The following is an 18,835-nucleotide window of genomic DNA, read 5'->3' as shown; positions in this document are numbered from 1 at the left end:
TTGTGCCTCTATGCTTATTTTTATTCAAACATCCTATTTTTTGAATTGGACAGTCTAAAAAAAATTAAGCAAAGACCATTGTCAGAATATGAACAAGAACTTGAATTAAATGGAAACAAACCCTATTTCTCATCAGCGGTTTATTGATAAGGTGATCTGAGAAAAGTCTGGCCTTTAAATTAAAATGAGTTCCTTCCCAAAAAGCCACAAGCACCCGTTTACCGGCTTAAACTCAAAACACATCAGCTTTACAAATCCCAGAAAAAGAAATCCAAGGAAATCCCAGCCAACCAACCACCATAATGTTGACACAGAAATGGAGAACAAAGCAAGTGTCTGTGAATTATTAATGGTTCGGATATGGTGGCAGAGGTTGACCTGGTATGACCAGGAGGAAGGTAAGACAGTCAACTAACTCATGTACACACTTTGTGACCAGCGTCAAAGCAACCATCACTCACTTATACTAACAGTATCAGTTCTAATGAAAAACACTGTCTCAGAATGTCCCCTTAACCGTATAATGCTGAGAGCAAGATTGAAACTATGCAGAAAGTTAGCTTTTCTTAAAAAAAGGTAAAATAGATATGGAAATAAGAGCACCGAGTTGGAAATTGGAAAGTAGTGGACAAACATTTATACATTACAAATACATTTCTGCATTACCTATTGTTAAGTGTTACTGCCGCTGTTACAGAACAGCAACAATATTAATCAACTCCCTTTGCTCACAAAGGAAACGGCGCCTTTATTTTAGAACTGGCAAACAGACAAATATATCCACGTATCTCTAAAGCCCAAATGTCTGTAAAATGTCCGTTTTCCACAGTGGAAAATAAAGAAAAATGCCCAAAAACAGATAATGCTGTTTTTAAGACACACAACTCAAATATTAATTTCACAATGCTTCATTGATATTTGTTGTTGGTTCGCTTGTGGGACACACAGTCTTAAGAGATGTGCAAGACAGTGCACAGATGCTTTCAAATAAAAACAATTTTAATAAACTACAAACATTTTTTTAATCAGTAACTTTGCAACAGGCAACACAAATGAAGCGATCATGTGAGAGGAAATATCAAATATAAATTATTTACAACCAAACTGCTGAGTTATTTCATGGATACTTCTTTTATACAAAGATTGCATAAGTGTATTTATTTATGCCACAAACTCCTCAAATAGTCAAATAATTCATCTCATCTGATAAATAACTTTGAATGCAACAGAACAAAAAGCTGGAGGGGAGAGCTCATTGCATTCCCCCAGTGTAACGCCTGTGGAGAAAGCTACCTGATTTATCGCTCAAGAGGAAATTCTTGGAGATTTGCCTCTTAAAGGCACAATCTCTGAATTCCCTATTAAGCTCCCCAGCTGAAAAAAAAGGAATAACTGGTTCTGAGCGGTGAAAAATCATAGAAGTATTACATCACGACTCCATTGCATATTGTTGCAATGACAGTTGAAAAAATCTGTTGATCAGCATGTCCGGAACTTTCAGACTACATCCAATGGTAAGGAGTAATTTAAAACACAAATGACTACAAGTGTTTGTTGGTGATGGAGAGCCCATGGTTTCCATTAGGGACTTTCAGAAACTTGCGAGGGCTCAGTTTGGACCTCCAATCCCTTTCCTGAATCCTCTCCTTTCTTGTGTTTCCGAGCGTGCTTATATTTGTCCACGTAGGCCTTGACCAGATTGCCCACCTTCACTGGGTTTATCTCCCCACTTTTACTGTGACACACCTGATAAATGGGAAAACGACAGGACAGGACTCAATATGAAATACTTGAAGTTATTGGTAAAATTACATTGAAAAAAAAATTCAATATCTTAAACCAAATGTACGGTGTAACCCACCTTCTGCACAGCTTTACGGAGAATCTCCTTGTATTCTTCCTTGTTGATGTCTCTTTTCTGGTAGAAAGGTTTAATAGCTAGCTTTACTTCTTCTACTGCCCTCTCCTGCATGTGGAGCTTCTTCAAGTACTGGTTACAGAAATGCCAAAAGTCAAGAAAGGCTTTCAACAAATAATGCCATCAAATATTATTCCAAGAGCAGTTCTTACTTTGTCCTTTCTTGACAAATCACCGCCTGGCTCCCCTTGCCCCGAGTCAGGTAACACCTCCTTATGACGACCATCGGAGTTAGAAGAGGGACATAAGGGAGTGACAGAGTCTTTCTTAAAGGGAACACTAGCAGAAGCTGGTCCACTAACAGTCTGTGTGTCAAGAAAGGAAAGTGTTGAGAGAGGGTTGAAGATAAAACCGTGGAAAAGTAGCTTGAATATTTTGGTCTGAGTTACTGAGCCCGCAAATATAAAAAATGATTAGTTATTTTATGAAGGCTGTTACGTATCACTTTCAGATGAGCAAATGCCACTGAAAAAGATCAACACCACAGGATAATGATGTGAGCAGAGTCTCCTGTCCAAACTCAAAAGTATGGAAATCTGTTGTGAACATGTGAAAGATTCACAGCTTTTATACAACTATAGGCCCTTAACATTTAAACCAAAATTTTTTTACTGATGATCTGGCACTGGAAGAAAACCAAACTGATACATGTTGAGTGTACCCCATGAGTTAGACCGGGGGTGGGGTGTTGATGATGTAATAATTGTAATTGTGAGGAAGCTGACAGAGAATCTTAGGGTTTTTTTTTCCTCAAAATAAGGTTGAGGTCAGATCACTCGATGTCAGCGCGTATCATGCGTTTAGCAATTGGCATTCAAAAATGTCATCAAAAGTCAAATTGTTGGCTTTTGTGCGGTTTTAATAAAGTCGGCAAGGTGCCTGTAAATTCAAAACGTCACAAATGGTTTCAAAACTTTGCATAGCTAAAGATCAAGTCCATAATGTATTGTTTCCATTGATATTAGATGGGAGTCTCCTCAGTGTAGCTTAATAAAAATGAATTCTAAGAAATAGCATTGGTCCACTGCACAACAGTGTACTTCTACCAGCTTTTCTTATTGTATTTACATTTTTCTTATTGAATTTAACAGTGACCCTGAGACTAAACAGAATGCAACCATTTGGGGAAAAAAAAAATCAGTCTTCTTCCTCTTTCAGTTTTGGAACCATATTACCACTACATCTGTTCTTTGTAATCCCTCACAGCTCAACTAAATAGTAACATTTCCTTTGCAAAACTGAGGCGGTAATTTAGTGCTTCATCTCAGCTCTTTGTGCCACCCTCGTCATTCTGTAGACATGAAAAAGCCCTGATATTTAAGAGTTACATGGATGACTGTTTGCATCCCCTCTTTATTTGTAATGCAGTATATCAGTTCTGTCAATGAGATGACTGTAGAAACCAGCAAAGATAGTCATGAAATATGAACTTGATAGTAGGGGAGACCTTGGAGGGTCTTTATCTCCATGCACTTTGATGTGTTCACCCCATCCAAAGCATTCCAGCTGATGACAGCTTTTTAGAATGTTTTCCTGAGTAGTATGAGAACACCCTGCTGACTTTCCTAGCTAAACATCCCCTTGGAACAAAACCCTCAGTTGCTCAAGCACACAGAGCTTGAGTAGAATGCTGAGAGAGCAAGCATGTGTCATGAGACAGAGTGGGCGTGGGTTAACTTAACAATTCCATGACATGACGGAATGCTACAAAAAAAAAACAACACACACACACACACACACACAGGATTTTGATTATTTAAGATGCCATGAAGATTATGTCATTTTCAGGAATGTCCTTCCTTAAAAGCTAATGCATAGCCATACTCTGACATGGGTCTTCATAGCATAATTCTGCGGGTCCTGGACTGGCCAGACTGAATTCTAGGCCCGCCCAGATTGATAATGACAAGCATATGGTCACAGACAAAATACAGAGCGATAGAGCCATGGGGCCATTATGGATCCGAGGTCAACAAAGCAAACAAGGGAAAACTTCCATTTTTAAAAATTCGAATGTTCTTTTTCCCCCCAAAATTCTCGAGAATGAGTGTAATTTTAGAAAGGAACGATGAAATCAGTGCTTCAAGTTGTGTTTGGAATACATAAAAGAGAATATGGTCTAAAAGGGATTTGCAAATCATCCTTCCATACATTGTTTACCCCTTATCTTGCTCAGGGTCACAGGGTATGCTGGAGCCTGTCCGAGCTGCCATCGGGCGAGAGGCGGGGTACACCCTGGACTGCTCACCAGTCAATCACAAGGCCACATAGACCGACAACCATTCACTCTCATTCGCACATCTGGGCAATTTTTCCAGATTTTTCCAGCTCACCTGCTTTTAGACTGTGGGAGGAAACCTAGAGACATCGGGGGAAAATGCTAACTCCACACAGAAATTGCACTAACTACTGTGCCATCATGCCGCCCATTTTGCAAATGATTAGAATGTTATTCTGTTTGTAATACACCCCATGATTTCTGGATCAATGGGTTTTGATTGGACTTCTTTTTCCCCTCTAATGATACCAGATGAACAATAAAAAAAAATAAAATAAAAAAGGGGACTTTATATATATATATATATATATATATATATATATATATATATATACACACACACATACAGTGCCTATCTTAAGTATTCAACCCCTTGGATGTTTTACCCTTTTAGTGCTTTCATAAATCAATCATGGTCAATAAAATTTGGCTTTTTTAACACAAAAACTTATTGGCAAAAACTGAATCCCCTGGAGTTCAGTGAAATCCATTATCAAGAAATGGAAGGAATATGGCACTTGTGTGACTGCCTAGATCAGGCCGCCGTCGTGGACTAAGAAGGCAAGTGCAAGTAGGAGACTAGTGAGAGAAGCAACCAAGACCCCTGCGCCTACTCTGAAGGAGTTACAAGCTTCAGCTGCTGAGATGGGAGAGACTGCAAATAGCAACTGCTGCCCGGGTTCTTCACCGGTCAAAGTTTTATGGGAGAGTGGCAATGAGAAAGCCACTGTTGAAGAAAAGTCGTATTCAATCTCGAATAGAGTTTGCCCAAAAGCACGTGGAAGACTCCATGGTCAAGTGGCAGGATATTCTTTTGTCTGATGAGACCAAAATCGAGCTTTTTGGCCATCAGACAAGACGTCATGTTTGGCGGAAACCAAACACTGCACATCACCAAAAACCCACCATCCCTACTGTTAAGCATGGTGGTGGTAGCATCATACTGTGGGGATGTTTCTCAGCGGCCGGACCTGGAAGGCTTGTAAAGACAGAGGGCAGAATGAATGCTATAAAACACACTGAAATCCTGGGGGACAATCTTATTCAGTCTGCAAGAGAACTACAGCTTGGGAGAAGATTTATTTTCCAACAAGACCATGATCCGAAGCATACTGCATACACAGAATTGTTAAAAAAGAAATGGTTAAAAAAGAACCAGGTAAATGTTCTGGAGTGGCAGAGTCAAAGCCCAGACCTCAATCCTATAGAGAATTTGTGGCTGGACTTAAAAAGGGCTGTTCATGCCCGATACCCACGCAACCTGACAGAGCTTGAGTGGTTTTACAAAGAAGAATGGAGCAAAATTGCATGGGCAGATGTACAAGACTTATTGAGACTTATCCACACAGACTCACTGCTGTGATTGCATCCAAAGGTGCATCTACAAAATACTGATTGGCAGGGGGTGATTAATTATGCAAACAATTATATTTCTTTATATATTCTTATTTCATTGACATTACTTTGAAGAAATCTGTTTTCACTCTGACATTTAAGAGTTTTTTCCAATAAATGTTTGTGTTAAAGCCAAATTTTATTGACCATGATTGATTTCTGAGAGCACTAAAAGGGTAAAACATTCAAGGGGGTGAATACTTATGATAGGCACTATATATATATTTATATATGACTTAATGATGATCCAGACTGAAAATGATTTCATGTTTTGACCAAAAGGGGAAAATAATTATTTTCTTACCATTTCAAAAGCAACATGAAATTTAGACATTTTCTAGAGCGATACCCAAAATTTAACCTGCTGATATGTGACAGATCTGTTTTCTCTCAGGGTGTTTATGAAATATATCTGAACAATATCATCACACAGGACTCTTTTGAAGTGTTTATATATTTTTGAAAGCATAAATATATCCTTTTTTTTTTCCAAATCAGTTTCTTGCACATCTCGACTTAAAGACTCTAAACGTCTAAAATGTTAAGCAACAACTTTCAAGCCTTTCTTCCACTGGTAAAAAGGATTTATTTTGTTAACCCTGCTGATCATTCAAAAAGTCACTTCTAAAATCAACAACAGCATATTTAACTGAAGTAGTCAGCTGCTGAACTATGTACTACCTAAGGTTATTCACTGAAACCCAACTGTTCCAGCCTGGTGGCTGAAGCTAACTTTTGGAATACTAATACAATGGAATTTCTTGGAAGGAATTCAGCTTCACACTGGCTTTCAGTTTCATTTAGTCAAAAAATCCATCAGTTTCTGTTCCCGAGTTACCACGCTTCGAGGTGAATACTGCCCTCCTCTGGTTGTTCAATCACAGCAAGTGCTGGAAGCGGTTCGGAAACTGCTTTGAACCAAATGCAGTTGGTACCTGCACTCAAATGTCTTATTGCAATGTTCACATTCATATATATAAAAATCAGATTTATAACAATGTTTACACTCTTCTCCCAGCACATATCCCCAATACACTGGGGGCAGCATAGTGGGAATTTCACAGTACGGGGAAACTCGTTTCTACTCTGTACATTTAACAATAAATGCTTTGAATCGCTACCTTAGTGGTTATAAGCACCTGATAAGCACTGGTCGTCTGGACTGCAGAAGACGGCCTGCGAGCTCCTTCCTGTTTCAGCTTCAATTTATAAAGGGCCAGCTCTGAAGAAAGAAAGAAAAACATTCTGAAACAGTAGCAAGCAAGGGACCAAGATTTCCATTACTTCTGGAAAATGATCTAAAATGAGCAGAAAAATGGAATGTATAGAAATCAAGTCACAATGCTCACTGCTTGCAGTTTTCTCTGGTTGAGGGCTGTTGGGCTCCTGTATGTTCCAGGTAACTCTCTTCCCCTGTGTCTTGGTTTTGGCTCCTGCTATTGTTGAGATTGAGACCGGTTCTGCCTCATCCTTCCCTTCTTGTTCATCCTTCTCTTGTTTAACAGCCACACCACTGTCTTCCACATGCTCACACTTCACATTGTCAAGGTTGTCGAGCATCACGTCTACATTGAAGTCCTCATCAGAGTCTGAATGCAGCTGAACCTCTTGTTTAACAGGGACAGTCAACTGATGAGTGTTTGGCAGTTTCACTGAGGCCATTACATCTGGATGGGACTGAGGAACTGTTTTTGGGAGACCGCCCATTGGATCAGATGTTTTCAGGGTGGAGGGTGAGGTGACAGCAGTAAAACTGCACCTTTCTGGAGAAGCTGGTATTGATTTAATAATGGGGACTTCACAAGGTTCAGTCTTGATTTTTTCACAAGCCTCTACCTTGATGGATTTTTCATTTTTCACTAAAGGTTCTGTGGAGACAAATTCTTCTTTTTCTTCTTTCTTTGGCACAAAAGGAGTGTCAATATCTTCTTTTTTTATTGACCTGGAGATGGGGGAATCCTGGAACATATCCACCAATGGTTGTTTTTCTGTCTTAATTTCTTCTGCAATCATTTTCTCTTTTTTTATTACTGCTACTGTGGCCTGGGTTTCTCCCATGAAGTCCTCATTTTCCTTTTTAATTTTAGAGACAGGGTCAGGGGAGAAGGTGCCTTCTTTATTCGTTTGAGTCTGGACGCACTCTTTCAGAGAGCTAGGAGGGAGCATTTTCTCTTTCTTTATGGCCTTTTTGTCTTTAGACAAAGAAAAACAGGATCCTGGTGTTTTTTGTGCACTTTTGGAGTAGCCATCATCTTTCTTTCTCTCTTTTGAGCTGGATCTAGACCTAGGTCTCTTTCTATCTTTTGATCTTGCCTCTACCTTGTCTCTGATGGACACAGAGGATTGCTGATTCCGTGCGTGATCCTTCCTCCTCTCCCGAGATCTTGACCGGCTTCTTGACCTTGAGCGTGATCTTGACTGAGAGCGACAAGGTTTTCTTTCCCTTGATCTCGATCTGGCTCTCGAATTAGACCAGGAACTTGACTGATGCCGCTCTTGTCTCTTGTCTTTTGAATTCCAGCTTCGGTCTAGGTTTCTCCCTCTGCAATCACCCCTTTCATTGCTCTGTTGTTTCTGTGTCCTCCTCCTTGAATGCTCTCTGCTGCTTGAACGGGAACTGGACCAACAAATCATACAATATGATCAGCAATGAAAAAAAATACCAGTATGATATTTACAAATAAAAAAAAACTGCAAAGCAAGAAATACATCAAAATTACTATACATTTACCTAGATTGCCTTCTGTCTTTGGATTGTGATGGGGACTGATGTCTCTTTCTGTGACTCCTCCCTGGGGAACTAGACCTTGAACTTTCTGAGGATGAATACGTCCTCCTCCGCTCTTTGGATCTTGACCGCCTGGAACCCTTTTCTCTTTCCTTATCACTGTCTTTCCGTTTGCCTCTGCTGCCGAAGGAATGATCTCCCCTCCTGTCTCCATCTGACTCTGAGCTGCTAGAGGCGGAACATCGCTGCTCTGATGGAACATCTTTTTTCTTACCAATAAAATCTGTTGAATGTGTGGAATCTGATCGGATTTCCTTCTTGTCTTTCCTCTTGGCGGAAGCTGAGCTGGATACTGATTCATTTTTTAGGTTTGGAGGATCAGCGACAGGATTTATGATACTCTGTCCACTTTCCTCCTCCTCAGTCTTTATCTCGGATTTTAGACAGCACATGCTGTTGTCAACAATTAATGTGATAGCCTTTGTCTCAAACTTTATTTTACTTTTGATGCTATCACCAGACCTTTCAGCTTCCCCTGCATCATCCAACCCTGGTTCTTGCTTAATTTTCACATGGGACAATGTGGTTTGTTTTTCAAGCTTGGCACCGAATAGTATTGAGTCCTCTTCCACTTTGACAATATCATCTAAGCATCTGGCTGCTTGGGATACTGTCTCCTGACAAAGAGCTCTCCTTGGTTCTTCCTCTGAAATCTTAGACTCCGTCATCTCAGTTTTGACATGAACCTGCGGCCGATTACTTTGAAACTCCTGCTTGATCCCTAAATTGGATTCTAAATAATCTGGTCTAGAGCTACAGTCCAAGCTAGTGCCTTCTCCTTCATTATCTGAGCTGTCCGAGTCTGACAGAGTAGGATTAAAGGGATCATAGATATTATTATTGTCAATTTCTTTGTTTACAGGGGCACATGATGCCAGCAGCATCTGTTTATCTCTGTGCAATTGTTTTTTTTTTGTTTCATTTTCTTTTTCTCGCCGCTGTACCTGTGTGTTGCCTCCGCTTGTTGATGATGGGATGCTAAGTCTCCTTGAGTGCCATGAATTTCCACTGGCGTTAATGCGAAAACTGATGGCCGATGAAGATGAGGAGGAAAAAGAAGAATGACACGGCTGAGTGGATGGTGAGCCACTGGATGAGGAAGAAGAGAACGAGTTGGAGAAGGCAGTTGAAGACCCCGTTCCATCAGATCTGCTTCTCTGAACCTGATGGTCACCCCTGCCCTGCTGGTCTACACTTTGCTGTCTATTCTTGTCCCCTGCAAGGTTGTTAATGCATGATTCAGGCATGCCATGACGCTTCCTGTTGGTTGTAGAATTACCATTGCTACTCCGACTGCCACTGCCGCTACTACTATTACCACTACTACTATTATTGCTGCATCCAGCAATGTCGTTAGTTACACTGCAGCTCTCTCGTTTTATTTTGGGTATCCTAGGAAGAACGGAAACGTCCACCCACATTGGCTTCGTTGGTGCCTTCTGAGTTTGAGGTTGTGATGGAACTGCTTGATTACTCTTCGAACAGGAGTTGGGCGCAGGATGCATAGCTAGGGCTTTTTGCCTTTTTTCTCCGACTCCACTGATTCCTGGGAGAGCTAGCGAGGATATGGGTCTGTTTGTTCGATGTGGCTGTGAATTCAGATGACCTCTAACTGAGGATTCGGTATGGTAAGATGGCTGAGTGTGGCTGGATGAGGAGGGTACGCTCGAAGATACTAGAGAAGTGTTCGGAGGTCTGTTCAGTGAACAGGCGGATCCTGCTCGATCGCCACTGGAAAGAGACGAAGAACTATCTTCTTGATTAGGTGCAATCCCAGGGTTCGTCCAAAAACTAGAATCTCCTGAAGTATTGCCTTTGCTGCATCCTGGCTTTAATCCAGATGGCAAACTCACTAGGACAAAAGACATTATAAGCCCAACATAAGCAAATATTAATTTAACCTTATTTTCAAAGAGACGATAAGAAATTGTTATGGCCAAATAGCTAATCAATCAGCCCACTGGGAACACATGGTGCCAGGCTGAAGAGTGTGAAGATTGACATTCTACAGCTGGTATGTTAAGAGTTATATTTTTATGGCATCAGCTATCTTTGAAAGAGACAAGAGGTCACAGGGTTTGTGGCTCTCTGATTCATTCTTCCCACTATTATCTGGCCACAATCTCCTCTTACCCAACTACACAAGCGACCCATATGTCATGCACCCTTACTTGGCTTTGTAGCTTTGAGAGAACCGTCTCGATTAATGACGACATCAGAGCTATCCATCAAGAGCATGCTCTGCCCGGAAAGAATGCTGCCTAGCAGGTCGGGCACTGGGGCTGCCTCCACGATACCTCCAGGCTGGGGGACATCCATGCCCCTCCTGTTATAAACACAGGAAACATAGAAACAAAGAAAACAAATATCATGTGGTAATGTAAAAACCCATCAAGGCACAAACCCCTGATGCGACCTGATTTTGTATTTTTAATGGGGTCACCTGGCTAAGCCAATCCATGGCATGAGGACATGAGATGAAGAGAATGTTTATCTTGCCACCTGACATGATGCAATGGTAAAAGGCAAACATATTTGCAAGAGGGAATTTTCACTTTCTGTACCATAAGGATCTGATACATCTTTTAGGTTACAGAAATTCTTTGATGCATTACCATTTGATAAATTAACAAAGTAGTACATGATGGGATGAATTAGAAATCTGGTTTAACATTGAGTTTCTACAATTGAAACTCAATATTACATTCCCACAAAAACTACTATTGGTGCCAAGCAAGCCTTGAACAAATATTGAAATGTGAGTTTTTACCGCGAAAGGCTTGCGGTGACTGGTCTAGCAACTGGATGGTGAGAACGAAGTGCTGATCGAGAGATTCCTCGTCTTTTGGCCTCCAGCAGTGATGTCACTTGGTCCTGTTCTTCTTCCTCGCTGATTAAATAGATAGATTAATGGTTTTAATTATGAAACAGCATACCTAAAAAAAATACTCAAATATTATGTTTTTCTGAATAATAAACTGAGCAGTGAATGTTGAAAGAGTTGTATGAATGTAATTTAGTTAAAATGTAACATTCAATTTATTACTTTTGCAGATGACCATGATGCTGACTTTTGATTTGTTTTTATTATATTGTAATAATTTCCTCTTGTATGCAGTGAAGATATTTTATTTTGAGTTATCAGCCTGTTTCATTTAATATTTTGGATCATCTCAGTGACACAAACAAGTCATCGTACCGATCCACAAATGGATCCAGGTCAAACGGATCTCCATAGATGGAGAGGGAGGCTGCACCGATGTCAGCACGCATGCTGCTTAGTGTATGCTCTACTGGCCGATACACTGTCGGAAGCGAAGGGGTCTTCCTGTCCTTTGCGATTCCAAGACTACTGGCGATGCGACTCCGGGGAGTAGGAGTTTTTTTCTGTACCTAATGGTTAAACATGAAGATGACTGTTTATTTAGAGATAACAAATGCATTTAAGGCTAAGGAAAAATATTAGCAATTACTGGTACTAGTCACATTCAGTGTTTTATGCATTAAAAAAAAAAAAAATAAAAAAAAAAGCGAAATAAAAGTAATATCGATAAACTCACCAGCTTTTTTCTGGATTTTGTCTTCCTCACTTTACGTCTCCTCCTTCGGTTATTTGTAGTTGCAGAACTATTTTTAGCACCCTTAGCAGAGGCTGTCTTCTTGCTTTTGACATTCCTGCGCTTAGCTGTTTTAAATCAATAATATCAATAATAAAGTCATTCCTGATGACAAGCGTATCTCCATTTTAACCCTATAGCGGTGCCTTACGAGTCAGTATTCTTATAGTATCAACTTTGTTTAAAATATTTAAAATATGGATTTTTACATTTGCTTTTACTGACCTGTCTTGCGCCTGCGTCTAGCAGGGACACGAGATGTGAAGTCCCTTATATACACAGATGTGTTAAGCCCAGCCACCACGGCATTAATTGTCTCATCCAGCCAAGTGGACTGCATCAGATATGTGGGAGCCAGCTAAGAGGAAAAAGTTTAGATTACTCTTTTGTTTTACTGCACACCTTTACAACACACACCACACTAACAAAATACAAGGTTTGCAATGCCAATCTACTCTCAGTGAGTAAATGATATGTAAACAAACAACTTCATTAGTAAGATGTTTTTAGTTGGTCTGCTTTAAATACAACACGCTGAAAGATCAAGACATGCACCATCAGACCAGCCTTGTACATTTGCTGTTAAAGTGAGTTAGAAAAATGAGCCAAAACAGAAGCATCATGCCAAACCTGCGATGTGCGTGCCTGTGTGATGCGATGACGGTTGACGTTAGCTCGAACTCGCTCACTCTGCTGGGTACGAGCAATCGCTCGAGTGGGACCTGCAACACGGGCCTGGGAATGGGTGGTGGCAGGGCGGGCCGTGGAGGGTAGTCTTCGTGTACCACCAACTTCTTCTGGAGAAACCCCTTGAGTCACATGAGTTTAACATGTGACTTGTGATGCTTATGAATTGAAACAATGCAATGATCTCCTCAATAATGGACCTTGACAGAAAAATATGGTCCAGATTTGAAGAGCAAATCCACAGGGTATACTTACTTTGTAAGTATACTTTGAATTAATATTAATCCCGTGATCTATATCTAAGGCCTTATGAACCTTTTACCACACATTCTGTTTCTGACTTCAAATTTCTCAAAAAGGTTAAATAAAATAAATCACAAGATATGATATTTTGTTTTTTTTTGTCCTGTGTCAGGGAGAGTAATATGTGAATTTTGCAGGCAATTGTTATATGATCATACTTGAATTAGGACTGTTGGCTTCACACTCTGGACAGAACCATTCCTCCACAGGTACGGCATCAAGAGGTGGTGTTAGACACTCCATGTGGTAGCTGTAAAACAAATATGGTTTCAATATTGTATAAGGGTATGACAGTATTTTTTATTTACCATTACAGTTGTGTAACATACCCAGGTCCAGTTGGCCTCTTTTGAAATGATGAATAAATATACACAACATACACTGTAGTTATATGTAGTGATTTTGTGTGTCTTTAGTTTTCATGATGTATTAAGTCAGTAGCCACAAGAAGAAGCCTAGTCACTCCTTTTTAGAACATCCTGTTCTCAAAAAATGCTTGATGCAATATTTTCAGTGATCCAGTGATCAGAACTACTTGTAAATGTGGTGCCTTTCAGTAAGAAACGCAAGACCATGAAACAGGTTAGGGTTTGAAACAAATCAGCTAAGTTATTGGAATCATGTCTGCCTCACCCAGCATCACAGCCATCGCAGAGCAGAAGCCGGTCCTCTCGATCGCTGCCTCTACACACCTCACAGTTGGTCTGCTCCAGATCCAAATCAACTGTGTCCTCTTGTTGTTCCTTTACAGGTTTTTGCACTGTGATCTACATTAAGGAATCATCATTCTAATCATGTATCACAAATAGTTTCATATTTAAAGTATAGATAGATAGCTGCATATATGAAAGAAATATATCTGTCACAAAAACACAACCCCATAATAATTATTCATTATTACATTAGCAACTCCAACTGAGTATCTTGTATCTCTAAATGGTCCAGGAATAATCCAAATGGGGACTGAAAACACTCACCACTTTGCGCACTTTGCCTCTGTAACATTTCCTCAGATAGATGCTGTTGAAGGCAATACGGTCCACAGGGCATGAATTTGCATTCTACAATGAAAAAAAAAGTAACGTTTACTTCAGGCTGATTTTTCAAAGCTTTTGTAATTGAAATACTTATTTCCGTCACAAGATTGCACCACTACACTCAATACTGACGGCCTAAACAATCTGACAAGAATCAGAATTTTTTTTTCTTATCCCTGTGGGGCAATGGGAGGGCACATAGGGTAGCATAAGCATCCAAAGAGCCAAATATCTATAAATAAATTATACAATTATATCAATAAACTGTGCATCTGCACATGTATACAAATGGCTGTACATCCATACATATCTGTACAAATATACAAAAAGCAAATAGAAAAACTACATAATTACGATGAACTGTACATCTATAACTAGCATGAACAGTAATACACTCAGAGGGATGGGTAGTGAGAGGGGTTTCAGAGATGTTGGGAGTTGAGGAACTGGAATAGCCTGGGGACAAAGGTTGCCCTCCTCTGGGTTTTGCAGTCGGGGCAGCAAAATCTGTGTCCTGAGGGGAACCCCACAAATGCTGGGGACAGGATGAGGGATGGATCCTGTAGGATCATGATACCTGTCCTCCCAGTTTGCTGGTTGTGGAGGAGGGAGAGAAATATGACAGGGTTGCCTGTGATTTAGAGCAGGCCTTGGCAGTGCTCACTAGGCAGTTACTGTTCTGCAGGGTGATGGAGTGGAACCAGTAGGTGAAGGAGAATGTCATACTCACAATGAAGGAGTAATAGAACGTGGTCAGAATGTTTCTGCTCACGTCAAACGATCTCGGCTTCTTGAGCAGGTACTACCACTGATGACATGTGCTGTGGATCTCCTTATGTTTGAGGAGAACCTCAGGAGTTTGTCAAAGACAGTGCGCAGATACCTGTACTTCACCACTGATTCCCCTTGGAATGTGGGGGTGACTGCCTCAGCAAGCTGCCTCTGACTGCTGGAAAAGGTCACTATTGGTCCTTGATCTTACTCACGTTCAGCTCAAGGCAGGAGGCATTGCACAAGTGCACAAAGTCCTGAAGAGCTAAACCGTGGTGGAGTGAGGTACCAGAAAACAGGGACAGTAAGGAAGGTCATTTGCAAATTTCACCAAGTGGCAGTTTGGTTGGGTGGACCTGCAGTCAACTGTGTAAAGGATGAAGAGCAGGGGAGACAGGATATAGTCTTGTGGTAAGCCGGTGGAGGTGAAGGGGGTGTCAGGGAAGTTGATGTTAAAAAACACCCTCTGCAACCTGTGTTTAAGGTGGAAATGGGTGATCAGCTTCTGGTTGCAAGGTGTTGAAGGCTGAGGAGAGGTCTGCGAACAGGAGCCTGACAGTGTTTAGGAGGGTTTCCAGGTGTTAGTGGATGGCGTCTTAGATGCAGGTCTTAGCATCAGCCACCCCTCTGCCTGCCCCGTAGAGAAATTAGAGAGGATCAACCAGGGGGTCAGTTACTCTGGTCCCCCAGACCCCAATGACACACACCTGCTCTTGCTATGGACACCCCAAGATGTCCATAGGCCAAATAGAAGAGGGATATATAATATCTCCAGTGTCTTAAGGGTTGACCATGGGAGCTCGTGCTATGTAGACAAATATTAGTCTTACTATGTACAAGATAAAAATGAAGTAGATCCAGGCCAACAAAGACCAAGGAACCTCTAAACTGTGATGTGAAAACATTTCCAAACACATTAGCTGATCAGCTGACCAATCAACTTGACATCATCCAACCAGCACAGGCAGGTTTTATTCAGGGCAGCTAAATATTATTTAGAAGACTTCAGAAGTTTTTTCATATTATATATACACAATAACAATTTCTGAGAATTCAGGGATCCCAAATGGCACTGTGTCCAGTGTTCATGCAGCTGTCATCTCTCTGGTTATCTTCATAGGTCCAATGTATAATGTAGACAGTTTGGTTATTTAATCAAGTAAAAAATTATCTTTTTTTTCTACTTGTGTGCTTGTGTTTCATCTACGTTGATATTCTTGTCTGGTTATAATGAAATATAAAAATGACATTAAATATTGAAGAAAAAAAAGACACCATAAATCCACCAAACCATGTTTATAAGAGAAAGAATTAGGAAGACATAAAAGTTAACAAAAAATTTGCAAAAAATTCAATATAAAACTATGTGAAGAGACATTCAGACCGTTAAGAGGTCCAAGAAATAAAGAAATTCTTAAAGATAGCTGCTCAGAGAGCCAGCGGGTTGATTTGAGTTTGACAAGCTTGACATCTTATTCTCAGTAACACAACAGATATTGTGATATAAACCCATATTGGAGAGTCTGGCTTCTTAATACTGTGATATTAATTTTTTCATAAGCTCCCGGCCCCATCCTGAACTGTACAATAAAACCTACATCAGAGATTGGTGTAAAGCTATTGCGTCTTTGAAAATCCAGCGATCAGTCAAATTTACCTTGGTCCATTCAAGGATGCAGTCGAGACAGAAGTAGTGCTCACAGGTTTCTGGTGTTGCCACCGGCTGGCTACTGAATGAGTTGAGGCAGATAGGACATTTCTCAGCATCCTCATCTGAGCTCATGTCGTCAAGAGCAACAGAGTTCTCTCCCAAAGCAACATCTTCAGCTTTAGCATCCTCCTCTTCCTCATCATCTAATGAAATGTTGAAAAAGATAGGTAGGAGGTATGTGAAAATTATTTATCAGCACGTAAAAGGCCTGAATGTATCAATCCATCAGTGTTATTGCCATATACTTTATGTGCATCAAACATACCACAGGTAACTCAATTATAAAACCAATGCTCTGGTCAAGACACAATACTCTTGATTTTCAGGCAAGGGAAAGTGATCTTTCACTTCTGAATGACTGTGGGATGAATAAGAAAAACTAATCATGAAACCACACCAATTATTCCACATTACACATCCTCACCATCATCCTCGTTCCCTTCATCATCCTCCTCCTCCTCCTCCTCTTCATCTTCCTCATCACCACTATCAGATTCTCCATCCTCAGACTCATCCTCAATGTCGTCAGAGTCATCTAGGACAAAATGTTCCTATTGTAGTTAACTAACACTGAGGTGACTGGCAAATCGGAAAGATGCATGCTCGCCAATATATCGTCTGATCATATGATGCTTGTCATCATCATCATCTGAGAAACATGTTTGCACAGGAAAAAAATGCCAGACTACCTGAAATTGCCCACAGTGCGGCCCTTTTTCCTTTCCCCTTGGGTGTGCTGCGGTTTATCTGCTCATCGGGGCTGTCGTCTTCATCCATATCTGATCATCAAAAGCTTTTTCTCGGAAAAAGTAATCCTTGGCATCAAGAAGACAGTTGCAAAACATTTTAAAAAATCATTTCAAAGATATAATTATAGCTAAGCGCAGAAAATATTTTGTTGGATTTTGTGTGTGATCGAATAAACTCTTGAACTTTAAATCGTGTCTATTTTACTTTCAATGAGTATAATAGATACATTTCATTCACGCATGGATTTTTCTTTACTCAACAATATAATAGTGATACTGTGCACATGATTTGACATACGGCGACTCGTGGTTACTGAATCACCATATCGAGAATGAAGAGTAAATCTCTTGGGAAAGATTTGAAAGTTACTTGGTTCTCTTCAGTAGCTAGCAGCTACCTGCAGAGGATGGCTACATTTGTAAACAAAGAAAACGAGGCACAAAACAGGTTGCTACCTTGGTTCCTCACATGCAATATATACGCATACTAACTCAACATGCACCAATGACATATATATGCACTGACAATAATGACTAACCTATAATGCTGTTCTTAATTGACAACTGACGCTTGCTAGTAACATTAGCCATGCACAGTTAGCGACATTCAGAATGGCTAAGGCTAAATTTAGCGTTTAGCTAGTGAACTACATGCCTATTCGGACTTTGAACAAAAACATCCAGCGTGGGGAAATTTCCATTATCCATTCAGTAGATGCAGACAACTGCAGAGTACCAGTGAAGTATTTTGACTTAATTTAAAACCTACCCTATTCAGCGATGTGGTGTTGGCTATGTTTGAAGTGATTTGAAGTCACCACGGTTGTTGAGTGACACCACCGGCTGGTTGGCGACGGAAATGGCCGAGTGCACACGAACGACTGCTTCTCTTAAAGGCACAATACCACTGTATTTCTCATTCTCTATTTTCATATTCGTGTAGATACACTTACTTCTGCCAATGTAATATACAACAGCTGCCCAGAAAATCTAGAACACTATAGCATTGCAGTGCAATAACCCGCAATACATCCATATGAGGATTTTGATCAAGGGATTTAACTGAATTTTCGAAGATCTATTGGGAGGTCAGTGGTCACTTGGAGGCACAAAGTCATTCTTTGGGGTTTTTCTGGAAGTTATGTTTCTTGAACTTAAATGATTCACACAGTCAAGCTTCAGTAACCCCCAGTATATATGGTCAATATCATTGTCCTAGTATTGTCAATATGGACTGATAAACTTGTATTTTTTACACCTGCCTGATGTTTCTTACCTCTCCACCTTATTCTCAAACCTATACCTTTCCTTTGTCACTCTGATATATATACATACAGCGACTTATATATATATATATAGCGATTTATATATATATATATATATATAATTATTTTTTTTAAACAGTTCTTGGGATGACAGGTGAAGCATCATTCCTATAATGCTTCATCGTAGGACCCTGTGTGACATTGCTTCCCCCTTCCACACCAGGAGTCTTCCCTTTATGATGTCACAGCCTCCATTTGCAAAACATCCCCTTTCACAAAGGTCCTCTTTTCTTAATTCTCACCCACTGGACAAACA

The 18,835-nt window shown here is 40.3% G+C and overlaps 1 protein-coding gene across 5 annotated transcripts; it reads right to left on the bottom strand.

Annotated features, from left to right (window-relative positions):
* Positions 1-149: 149 nt before the first annotated feature.
* Positions 150-18,115, bottom strand: phrf1 (PHD and ring finger domains 1). Of its 5 annotated transcripts, none has more exons than XM_086163228.1 (19): positions 18,024-18,115; positions 17,195-17,320; positions 16,930-17,040; positions 16,452-16,648; positions 13,964-14,047; positions 13,620-13,753; positions 13,145-13,236; positions 12,627-12,805; positions 12,222-12,354; positions 11,940-12,064; positions 11,579-11,772; positions 11,150-11,269; positions 10,551-10,705; positions 8,323-10,231; positions 6,941-8,208; positions 6,713-6,813; positions 2,071-2,223; positions 1,862-1,990; positions 150-1,746 (listed from the first exon to the last, which is right to left on the bottom strand). In XM_086163228.1, the coding sequence occupies exons 2-19, from the start codon at positions 17,280-17,282 to the stop codon at positions 1,582-1,584; spliced, it is 5,337 nt and encodes a 1,778-aa protein (XP_086019354.1). In that variant the 5' UTR covers positions 17,283-17,320; positions 18,024-18,115; the 3' UTR covers positions 150-1,581. The 5 variants fall into 5 exon arrangements, with proteins under 5 accessions (XP_086019354.1, XP_086019358.1, XP_086019356.1 ...); XM_086163232.1 differs by having other exon boundaries at positions 2,071-2,130; positions 6,731-6,813; XM_086163230.1 differs by having other exon boundaries at positions 12,642-12,805.
* Between the last annotated feature and the right edge of the window lie 720 nt (positions 18,116-18,835).

Source organism: Fistularia commersonii, chromosome 17 (assembly GCF_037954325.1).
Source record: "Fistularia commersonii isolate RoL2024-O1a breed Wild chromosome 17, RoL_Fcom_v1.0, whole genome shotgun sequence".
Lineage (NCBI taxonomy): Eukaryota > Metazoa > Chordata > Actinopteri > Syngnathiformes > Fistulariidae > Fistularia > Fistularia commersonii.
The sequence above is the reverse complement of the archived record's forward strand: the minus strand, read 5'-3'. Positions and strand labels throughout refer to the sequence as shown.

Coding starts and splice junctions, on each gene's coding strand:
- phrf1 (XM_086163228.1), bottom strand. CDS start 17,282: ATGGATGAAGACGACAGCCCCGATGAGCAGATAAACCGCAGCACACCC. Junction 13,754..13,963: donor GAGGCAAAGTGCGCAAAGTG/GTGAGTGTTTTC, acceptor TCCTTAATGTAG/ATCACAGTGCAAAAACCTGT. Junction 10,706..11,149: donor GTCACCGCAAGCCTTTCGCG/GTAAAAACTCAC, acceptor TGTTTATAACAG/GAGGGGCATGGATGTCCCCC.